The sequence below is a fragment of the Trichinella spiralis genome (genome assembly GCF_000181795.1).
Source record: "Trichinella spiralis strain ISS 195 chromosome Unknown Scfld4, whole genome shotgun sequence".
Classification (NCBI taxonomy): domain Eukaryota; kingdom Metazoa; phylum Nematoda; class Enoplea; order Trichinellida; family Trichinellidae; genus Trichinella; species Trichinella spiralis.
The window spans coordinates 10,412,789-10,423,334 of NW_003526943.1; the positions used below are offsets into that span (position 1 = coordinate 10,412,789).

Here is a 10,546-nt window from a genome sequence, read left to right on the forward strand (position 1 = left end):
ATCGCACAGCTGATTTTTTGGCTTTGTTTCTTTACGGTGGCACGCTTATGCTGGTAATTGTTTCTTCTAAAGTTTAATAACTGATTTAAAAGCAGAAAATAACATATTTAGATAATGGGCTGTTTTGTACATTTGTTATTTTTGGGTCAAGCTTTGACAATAATGCTAGTTTACATTTGGAGTAGACGAAATCCTCATGTACGATTAAACTTTTTTGGTTTGATTACATTTAACGCTCCATACTTGCCGTGGGTTTTATTTACGTTCTCCGTCATATTGGGTAGCTCTTTTATGGTCGATTTTGTTGGTGAGTAGTTTTCAGCAGTATATTTCATTTTTTGTTTTAAAATTTGTCGTTTTAGGTATCGCTTGCGGTCATTTTTATTATTTTATGGAAGATGTGTTTCCATATCAACCTGGAGGTTTCAAAGTGCTCATTACTCCAAGATTTCTGTATGTGCATTTGTAATTCATTATGTTTTAAAAAAATATTATAAACACTTATAAATTGAAACTCTCCAAATTTCTTTAAATAACTTTATTGAAGTACTGTTGTTATAAGGAAATGCAGGTATTCTCTGTTTTTCTCTGCTGATTTTTTTGTGGTTGTAAAAGTATCAGATTTTGTCGTAAATTTGATTTTTAGAAAAAGAAAAGCCAATATATGAAAATTTTTCTGTTTCGCGTGAAAGCTGGTAAACTTAATTTTAGGAAACGTTTGTTCGACCGTAGGGAAGATATAGACTATCGTCCGTTGCCCGGCGTTGTGCAACCAGGTGGTTTCGATTGGTTTGAAAATGTTGACGATTGAATTAGTGGTGACGTTGACTATTTAAATTTAACTTTGTTTTATTGTAAAGTTGCTTCATTTGCTAAATTGGCCAAAATTTTATTTTATTACAAGCAGAAGTAAAATGTTTATCAATCAACAGTATTTGTTTGTTGATTATTTCTACCGGTGACTGGTGCTTGGTCCAGTTGGATATTTGTTCAATATTTACAGTTGAGTTGACTTGATGAATGTGATTTGAAATAGAAATTTATATTTCAGGCTTTAATTTGAAAAATTTCGACAGAATGGAGACGTTTTCATTGGCCAAAGCTAGAAAATATCAGGAAGCTGGCAATTATGGCGCCTCGATTGCGAATTACTTTTACATTTTGAAGAAAGAACCACATTTGGACAATGCTATCCAGCGAGAGTTTTTCACATGTTTTACCAGCTTTGTCCAACAGCTCGAAAGTCGAGGCATGTACCGGGATATAATGGAATATTTTGAAATGGCCGAACAGTGCTTTCCCAGGTCTAGTAAACTTTGCAAGCAGTTGGGTGAATTTTTGCTTCGTCATGAATTCTACGTTGAATCAGCTGGCTGGCTTTTGAGAGCATTGAGAATGGAACCGAATTCTGCCGAAATACGCCATTTGTTGGGAAGCACAGGCGGCCATTTGTTCGAACGATGGCATTTTCGTATGCTGAACGATTTTCAACGTAACCAAGCTTATTGTAAAGCTATTCAATCTGTGGTTTGTAGTGACCATGGTCCAGTGAATTCGATGCTCGATCTCGGTTGTGGTACGGCAATTTGGAGCATGGTAGCTGCCCAGGCTGGTGTAGAACGGATCCACGCATGCGACAGCAATGTGGTGATGTACCACATTGCCAAGGAGACTTTGAAACGCAACGGTTTCCAGGACCGGGTTCAGGTAACGCACGCTCATTCGAGTGAATTAGATCTGCCTGAACCGGTAGACTTGGTTGTCTGCGAATTGATGGACGCCGGCTTTTACGGCGAAGGTATTGTCGAAACATTGTACAACTGCTTTGACAAGTCGTTGGTCAACAATAGCGTGGATCGTCAATGTTTGATTCCAAAAGGAGCGGTCATATACGGGGCTTTGGTCGAATGCGAAGAAATCCGTCGCAGTCATGTTATCGAAGGGAAAGAAAAATTCGGCTTGGTGGCTAATTTGAATTTTGAAGTGAGGTCGAATTGTGCATCGTTCATGCCCCCTGCATCAGAAGAAATATTCCAAGCCGTCGAGCCGTACGATTCTGTCATGATGCGCAAAGTGAAGGGCGGCTATCGGATGTTGTCGGAAACGTTTGTGGTCGACCAAATTGACTTGACCGACGTTGGTCAGTTGAAAGCTCGTTTGGATGGACAGGAACAGTTGATCGAGGTACGTTGCATTCAGTCTGGAAAGTTGGACGCCATAGTTTGCTGGTTTCGGGCCGAACTGACCGATGGAATCTACATCGACACTGGACCGGAAAACTGTACATCTTGGGAGCAAGCAATTTTTCCAGTCTCACTTGATTTACAGTGTAATAATAATTGGTGTGAGCTTGATCAGAAAGTTCTCATAAGCTGTCAGGTGAAAGGCAACGAACTTCGTTGCCGTGTTCTTCAAGCTGCCGAAGAATACCGCTACCAGATAGAGATCATACCAACGTCGAAATTGTCGATGCTCAACGATCTAGCATTGCTTCGAAGTTATTGCAATTCGTTCAGCAAGTTGACAAACGACACCAACTTGGCATTGTTCGACATGAGCCACAATCCTTTGATCACCACTGCCGCTTGCAAACTGACGAACATGGACGTCTGGTGCCGTGCCGACGCCCCACCCGACTGGGATACTTTCTTCGCCAAAGTGGTCGCCTGCAACGCTGAACAGCAATGTCGGATTCACTTCCTTGGTCGTGATTCAGCAACAAATGGTGGAATGGTAAAATTTGAACGTTTGATCTGCATGCCGGTTGAAACATCCGGTGTACTTGCGCCGGACGTGCTCGAAACTATCCTTTACAACCGCCTCACTCTGGAAATCGACCACGTCTTGCCAGAACAACTGCGCGTATTGGCGATGCTAGTATCCAGTGAAGAATTGTCCGAATATTGTCGTGTGCTCGACGACACTCGTACGCTGGGCTTTTTCATAGCCGACCAAGTGAACGCGTTCCAATCCGACCATTTCGAAGATGTGGAACCAAGCACGCTGTTCAAAACGGAACTGACCGAACGTTTCGAATTGTTCGGGCTGGATTTGCAGCAGTCGTTGGATCCGGAAAATTACAACTTGCCAGCCATGTGCGAGCAAACGGTGACAAAACAAGTGCGAATAAAGCGAGACGGTAAGCTGAATGCCGTGTTCTACTGGTTCCGAGGCGACTGTCCGAGTATCGATTGCTTGCTGTTCGACACGTCCGACGAAAATGGCCATTTTCGACTTGCCGGCTGCCTAGTGGAACCAAGACCAGTGTCCCGTGGAGAGATGTTGACCATCCGAGGGACTTTGGAAAGAAGTTCAATTTTCATAACGGTGGAATGAAGAGAAGAAGAAGAAGAATGGTCGTGGCGGGAATACTTTTTTTTCTGTCGTGTATTGTGAAAGAATAAAATATGTAAATTTCCGTTTTTTGTACTGTTGTTTTTTTTCGACTTGTTTTGCGAACTTTTTGCTTATTTTTTTTCTTTGATTGTTGTGCTTATTGTTCGATTCGAAAAACTTACTTTAGCAGTGTTGGTTTTGTCGTATTTGAATTTTCAGAAATGAATGAATTGAAGAATCAAGCGTCGCAGCAGTGCAAAGAACGGGCAGCATCTATTTTGGATAAGTGAGTTGTTGTTTTTCGAAGAATATTGTCAACGGATGTATTTTTTTATTTTCTGATAAGCATATATATATATATATATATGTCTTTTTGACAGAGGTGACCAAAGTGGTGGAACAGTGAATGGTAAAAAAGACGGCGACTCTGCGCCGTCGTGTATGTTGGATGTTGTTGAAGAAAATTTGTCCGAAGACAGTTTCGAATGGAATTTTATCTCAGAACGGTATGCAGGTTTGGTTCGGGAGAAATTCGATTCGGTTTTGGATATCGTGCAGCGCTATTGTCAGATATCGAATTTTCAAGAACAACAGCAGACGGTGGATTTTGCCTGGCTCGAAGCGTTGTCGGTTCGAGATTTGCGCATGTTGGTCGAAAGTGAAACGACCAAACGAATCGCTTCTGAGCGTACTGTGGAACAGCTGCAGCAACGATTGAGAATTATGCAAGACAAGTTGATTTCGATGGAAACATTTATCAGTGTCGATTTGAAAAGTCTCATTGAACAGATTGTCAAGTTGGTCGATTCGATGTGCCGCGAATTGACGACCAACGAAAGTAAACGTTCGACTTGGGCCCGTGGGATGCAGGAACGTCTGGTCGAAGCTGTGGAATATTCGAAACTTTGCGAGCAGAGTATCGAAGTGAACGGCGAGCAAATTGCAGGTTTGCAAATATTGCGAGAACGATTACAGCAAAGTGAGCAACAACTGAAAGTGGATCTGGAAAATCAGGAGAGAACCGTTGCGCAGTTGAATCGCCAAAAAAGCGAATTTTGTTCCCAAATTGAAGCTCTGAAGTTGGAAAATGAACAATTGAAACACTGGCGCCAAAAGGGTGAAAAATTTCGACTTCAGTTGCGTGACAAAAAATTAGAAGTAGAATCGTTGAATGAATGTTTGAAAAAATTGAAAGTGCAATTGATCGAAGCGAAAAAAGAGGAAAAAAATCTGGCGATGCAGTTGAGCCGTGCGGCTCAGATCCAGATGAATCAAAAATACGACGAATTTCAACGTCGCAAAGCGGAAGAAATTCACAATCTACAGTTGAAGTGGAAAAGTGAAATGGAAGAATTGGAAAAAACCAACCGACGTTTGACGGAAGAACGTGACCAGGCGATCGAACGGATGGTCGAGTTGGACAATTTGTTCAAGGCGAAACGATCTGGAATTAGTGCCGAATTGCAGAAACGATTAATGGAAAAATTTCAACAAATTTTAAACGATGTCACAAGCATCACCGATGCGGATAATTTCCATTGTCCAGAAAAAATGTCCAGTCGATTTCAGCCTTTGATCACCAGCTCACCGGTCAAAGGTACCAATTCGTTGACGGAAGAATTTTTCGAAAAAATGATCCATTTGCAATTGATCAAAACCCCACGATATACAGCAGCAGCAGCAGGCAACAACGATACGAAGTCGTATGGAAATGTAACTTAATTCAATCTATTCTTTATTCTGTATTCTTCTTTGTGAACGTTGATTTTTTTTAGGATTTTGTTGTTGCGTTGAATTCGAATGATAATTCTCCCTCTCGAGCTGCTGGTGAAGAATAAATTTTTTTTTGATTTTGCTTCTTATGAATTTTCTTTTTGCACGTGTAATTTCAATTGATGACAATTGTTGTGGAATAAATCGAAACAACAATTCAATTCACATACTGTTTGTTGTTTACTTTTTCATCTATTTTATTCTTCTTTGACAATTTCATTTGAATAATCAATCTTATCTTATCTTATCTTATGAAGATGATACTTTTAGAACAAATATTTAAATGAAAACTGTTGACGTTTATCACATTGGAAGAGGAAAATTTGATAAATGAATAATGTGCTATATAGGTAAGCAAAATTTGGGAGGGAAAAGCAATTGGAAGCAGTTGGAGTTTTGGGAAAACAAAACATGCAATTTATTATGTACCATATTTAAATGCGTAAAATGATTTCATGATATGATATGATACACGTTAATCTTTGAAAACATATTAGCATAACATATGTAAAATTTATATATAACAGCAATGTACTTTTTTTTTGTAATTGTCACTCGCAAGCATCAATAACAATAACAACAGTGAACAACTGAAAATTCGTCACGTGAAAAGCAATTAAGCAAATTTAAAAAAGTTCATCAAGCGCAATTTTGTTGCTTGCTTTCAAAGTAGATGAGACGCAATTTTTTAATGTCATTTTTATCTTCTGTGTGATAATTTAAATTTAATTGTAATTTCCACTTTTCACAAAAATAAAAAATTATCTGCCAGTGCAAGTTTTCACTGCACCCGAATTGCAGTAGTCAAGTTCTTGGTTTGTTTTGGAGAAAGGCAATTTTCAAAAATTGTCTTTTCTTCTTTGTTCAACTTTGGAGGTAGAATAAATTTATTTAAAATGAGTAACATGAATTTTGCCAATAAATTTCTGTCATTTCAAGCATATAAAATTGCAAATAAATCATTATTGGCTGATAAAAATTAATTTTCAGATAAATATCCATTCCACCAACATACATTCTATACATAATAGGAGAATATTTTTAAAATTCTATTGATAAAAAAAACATTTTTTGCAATTTACAATAATTTGGGCGATGCAAAAATTAAAATATGCCTTAAATTATTTACTGATTAAGGTAAATTGTGAAAGCGAGAAGCTAATCTTGCCGTGTACGTTTTCCAATCTGTGCTTCGTCTCCAGGCGGATAGCTGCGTTTATTGCAACCACAACCCTTTTCCCCTGTTTTATCATCGATCACATCATCTTGAAAAGCAACCGTTTTCCCGCTTCGACGACAATTCTGATCAACGGCTTGTAAAATTAATTAAATTTAAACAATAAATAAATTTAAAATCTTACATTCAACTTTGCTTCAGCTTCCATATCTGACAACAGGCTATCAGTTGAACGTGATCGATTCATAAACTGGCCTTTAACATAATTAGCAGGTTTCGGAGGAGGCGATGGTGCACGACGACGTTGAGGAGGAGCATAGGCTGATGATGGTGGCCTGAAATTTCAATCCAATTTAAGAAAAAAGAAAATATATATACTGTTTTTTTAATAAAGTGGGGAAAAAATAGACCTTGCTGATTTCATTGCACTTCTGAATACACCTGCAGATCTCCAGGGAACTGTTCTCTGACCAGACGATACTGGCGTATTCATGTCAAAAACTTGTCTAACAGCCCGCAACTTTTCATCCTTCATACGCATCTGCGCGACCATTTCTTGTTCACGCTTTTTGGATGCTTCTCCCTAAAATGAAAACGTTTTCCCCAAAGTTTTTGCAACGGGCATCATTTTTACCTGGCCTTGGAGCATTTTAGCGTCTCGTTCAAAACGGTTCAGAGACATTTCCGCTTCAGCTAACCGACGCTTCACTGTGTTCAATTCGGTTTTCAATTGACAATTTTCTCGGTCTGATATATGCAATGCTTTGTTTGCCTCGTCTGAATCTTTTTTCAAATTCTCATAAGATAGCAAAAACTTTTTCAACATGTCACCAAAAGTTGCGTCTAAAGAATATAATAAAAATAGCAAAACAAAACGAAATGCTATGCAAATGGAACCACACCCCGCTTTGCTTGCTCGGCCTGTGCTCGTGAGAATAACATTTCAAAGTGGCCTTTGAGTAGAATAAATTTTTGCCTGGCCGTTTCTGCACAATCGACGCTCAAATCAGTCAACGGGAAAGGATCGAACGTAATGCCAGTGGCGCAATTCTGCTTTGCCCCACCATTTTCACTGATCTGCTTCAATATTGCAGCCGCACGACGACGCCCAGGAGTTAGACCTTCACCTTCGATTTGCACTGCCAAACTGCGAGGCACTTCAACTTCTTGTGTCATTTCAGCAAATTGCATCACTTGCTTCAAAATAATAAAATAATACGATAAATAATATACAAATTGTAACAGATTTTCTCAAAAACATGCTTATTAGATTATCACATACCAAATTTTCATCATAATCAGCTGCAGCAGGATTGACGCAAACTATCATGCGAACTTTTCCTTCACCATCAAAATAATTCTTGAACATATGCGTAAGACGTGAGTCACGATATGGTACCAACTAAATAACATCAAGATCAAACAGATATTCTTTCTCCAGTCACATTTATAGAAGAAAATAATACCGCATCACAGCCATTTTTTTGATTTTCTCGCAACTGTTGAATGCACTGACGAAGTACCATCAATGAATTGTTAATACATCCTGTGCATTGATTGACTGATTAATAAAACAATGAAAAAAATCACAACATTATTATTATTATACCAGCTTCTCGAATCCTCTGTCCTATGTGGCCAGTTCGATTGCTGCGTTCACTGCCGGCCAAATCTACCAAAGATAACTGCGAAACCCAGATCTGATTTTTATCCTATATTGAATATGCAAATGTTAAATTCGAATATTGAAAAAAAATCAAATAGTAATTTAAAGAAACTTTTACCTGTATAACGTCAGTTCCTGTAGAGTCTAGAGGAGCCTGGACAATGCGGATATTGAAAACACTGTGTGACCGACTGCTTTCAGTATTCAGAAGTGTGTGTGCAACACGACGTAACCTCTGGCCTAATTTTATATAAATTAATAAATATCAAAATGATATATCAAACAAACAGATACAATCATACTCAAAAAATATGAATTATTAAAATTAAAAAATAATTTTACCACGAACAAAAACGTCAAATGCTTCATCAGTGCTTTTAACCTCAACTTCGACCACACCATTAACGTACATATTTCTGTTCACATCTTCTCGAAGAATTTTGCTAATTGGAGGTCTGCAAAACAAACAATTCATTTATAAAAAGCAAATTAAAAATTTTTTAAATATTTACTTGTTTTTATCAGTTTGCGTTTCGAGCAAATCGTAAACATAATTGTTGTAAATTTCAATATATGATACAAAGACCGCATAGGCGTTGTCTTCATCAATTCCACGTACTTTGGAACGTTCCATGACTCTTGGACGAAGTTCCCAATCGGCCGTTCTGAACAATTTCGTGTATAGTAAAATTTATAAAAAAAAAATACTCTTCCAACATACTTTGGAGTTTGCAAAGGAGCCTTCAAACCTGGTGTGGCCAACAGTTGAGGATCGCTTTCCAAAGCGGCCGCAGCTTCAGTTTGTACCATAAAACCATTCGTTTTATCAGGAATAAAAACCTAATTTTCACAAACCAAAAAAGTCACAAAATATTGAAAAATGTATTTTTTTCCTATTAATAAAACCGCTTACATGCTTTTTCGATTGATATTGACCAATGCTGTTGAATATTACATCTAAACATCTAGGTAAAATGCCAATATCCATCGGATTGCCGGTCATTGTGTACGTCTTGCCAGAACCAGTTATGCCATACGTGAAAAGCAAGCCTTAAACAAAATTTTACTTAAAACACACAAAAATTTCGCTTTTTAAACTAACCATTTTTTCCTTGTAGCAGATCTTCCACTAACTCAAAAGCGACACGATCAAAAACCATTTGTTGTGTAACGAATTCATCGAACACATAAGAAAAAGCGCACACTGTCTATATTGCATTAAAAAGAACAGATTTCAGAGTTGAATGAAACAACCAATTTTCATTTTTGAATTAACATCTTGCTTGAAATTTTGATAAATTCCTGATAAAGCGGAGAATGAAATCATTAACAAATAAGGAAAAACAAAAAAATGCTACCTTAAAACATTTTAATTTTATTATAATAATAATTTTATTTTTTTTCAATTTTAATATTAACTATTACAAAATATATCATGGAATTATTATCGCAAACATAAAGTGCCTTTATTCTATCTTTACCTAAATTTAAAAATACAAATAACTCTTTATGATTTAACTTTCAGTTTAGGTATTAAAAATAATTTTTAGTCAACATCGAAATATTTATATCGCTGTTTCGTATTAGAACGTCAGAAACGAAAATATCTATTCAACATTATTCAGCAATGAAACAATAACGAGGTCAATGTCAAACAAACATTGAAAACACAGAGCAAATTCGCTCTAGTTAAACTTTTCTTCGTTTCAGTCAAAAGTTTCAATTTGAATATTAAAGGTTAAAACTAATTGCTCTTTTAAAAAAAAGATTTATAACAATTTAAAATGTTTAAATAATTCAGTTTATCGTTCAGTTTTAAAGAACAAATTCTCTTTATTTAAACTCCTACATTCCCAATTTTGTTTATTGGTTCTCACTTCTTTAATAGGAGCAGATTCTGCTTGTGATTTCTGTGATAGTTGACTCAGGCGAATAGTATAATCATCAATAGCCTGAACGCAGATTTCATTTTTCTCTTGATCAAGGATTGGGCGAATACGACAAAACACCTAAAATATTAAGTATTTTAAAAAATTCAAAAAATGCAAAACAAAATAACGTCAACCTCAACAGGATCCATTTGCAATTTTGACCGAACGCGTCCATTATAACGCATCACGCCTTTTGGTCGTCTTGGAGTTTGCCTAATATAAATCCCATCAAAATGCATCACATTACATCATTCAAATTTCACACTCTCAACCATTTTTAATTCACACAATGTAAATAACATTCCATATAAATACTAAATTATTATAAAATAAACATAAAAGCAAAAAAACTTACAAATCCATTTCGATTTACGACCGTTTAATCTTAGCGCAATTCTCGTTTTGGCGGACAATACAGTAATCTTGTTATATGATACGCAAGATTTACAAACAATTCAAATTTAAAAAAAATATGTCATGTCTACGGCAAGTAATAAATGATAAACAGACATTTAAAATAATTTATACATAAATGTAAACAAGTTAAAATATTAATTATTTAAATTATTTGTATATTTCAATTTATTAAATGCCAGTTTATTCATTCTTAACCTAGAAATTACTCAAGTTGATTTCAAGTGAAAATTAGGTTAGCATCCAATA

General features: G+C 36.5%; 2 protein-coding genes across 2 annotated transcripts; one reads left to right on the forward strand and one right to left on the reverse strand.

Annotated features, from left to right (window-relative positions):
- Positions 1-162: 162 nt before the first annotated feature.
- On the forward strand, positions 163-5,174 carry Tsp_06312 (putative TPR repeat-containing protein). The gene is made up of 7 exons (XM_003378328.1): positions 163-307; positions 363-453; positions 712-776; positions 1,052-3,139; positions 3,556-3,622; positions 3,717-5,049; positions 5,112-5,174. The coding sequence occupies exons 1-7, from the start codon at positions 163-165 to the stop codon at positions 5,172-5,174; spliced, it is 3,852 nt and encodes a 1,283-aa protein (XP_003378376.1).
- Positions 5,175-6,267: 1,093 nt separating this feature from the next.
- On the reverse strand, positions 6,268-10,122 carry Tsp_06311 (putative kinesin motor domain protein). Its single transcript, XM_003378329.1, has 17 exons — positions 10,012-10,122; positions 9,796-9,961; positions 9,372-9,433; positions 9,055-9,160; positions 8,866-9,002; positions 8,674-8,792; positions 8,465-8,617; positions 8,295-8,407; positions 8,071-8,192; positions 7,896-7,986; positions 7,753-7,847; positions 7,569-7,688; positions 7,189-7,483; positions 6,921-7,129; positions 6,697-6,869; positions 6,471-6,621; positions 6,268-6,411 (listed from the first exon to the last, which is right to left on the reverse strand). Exons 1-17 carry the CDS (start codon positions 10,120-10,122, stop codon positions 6,268-6,270), a joined length of 2,367 nt encoding a protein of 788 aa, XP_003378377.1.
- Between the last annotated feature and the right edge of the window lie 424 nt (positions 10,123-10,546).

Coding starts and splice junctions, on each gene's coding strand:
- Tsp_06312 (XM_003378328.1), top strand. CDS start 163: ATGCTAGTTTACATTTGGAGTAGACGAAATCCTCATGTACGATTAAAC. Junction 308..362: donor TTTTATGGTCGATTTTGTTG/GTGAGTAGTTTT, acceptor TTGTCGTTTTAG/GTATCGCTTGCGGTCATTTT. Junction 777..1,051: donor GCCCGGCGTTGTGCAACCAG/GTGGTTTCGATT, acceptor TTTATATTTCAG/GCTTTAATTTGAAAAATTTC.
- Tsp_06311 (XM_003378329.1), bottom strand. CDS start 10,122: ATGCATTTTGATGGGATTTATATTAGGCAAACTCCAAGACGACCAAAA. Junction 6,870..6,920: donor CTAAAATGCTCCAAGGCCAG/GTAAAAATGATG, acceptor TTTTCATTTTAG/GGAGAAGCATCCAAAAAGCG. Junction 6,622..6,696: donor AGTGCAATGAAATCAGCAAG/GTCTATTTTTTC, acceptor TTGAAATTTCAG/GCCACCATCATCAGCCTATG.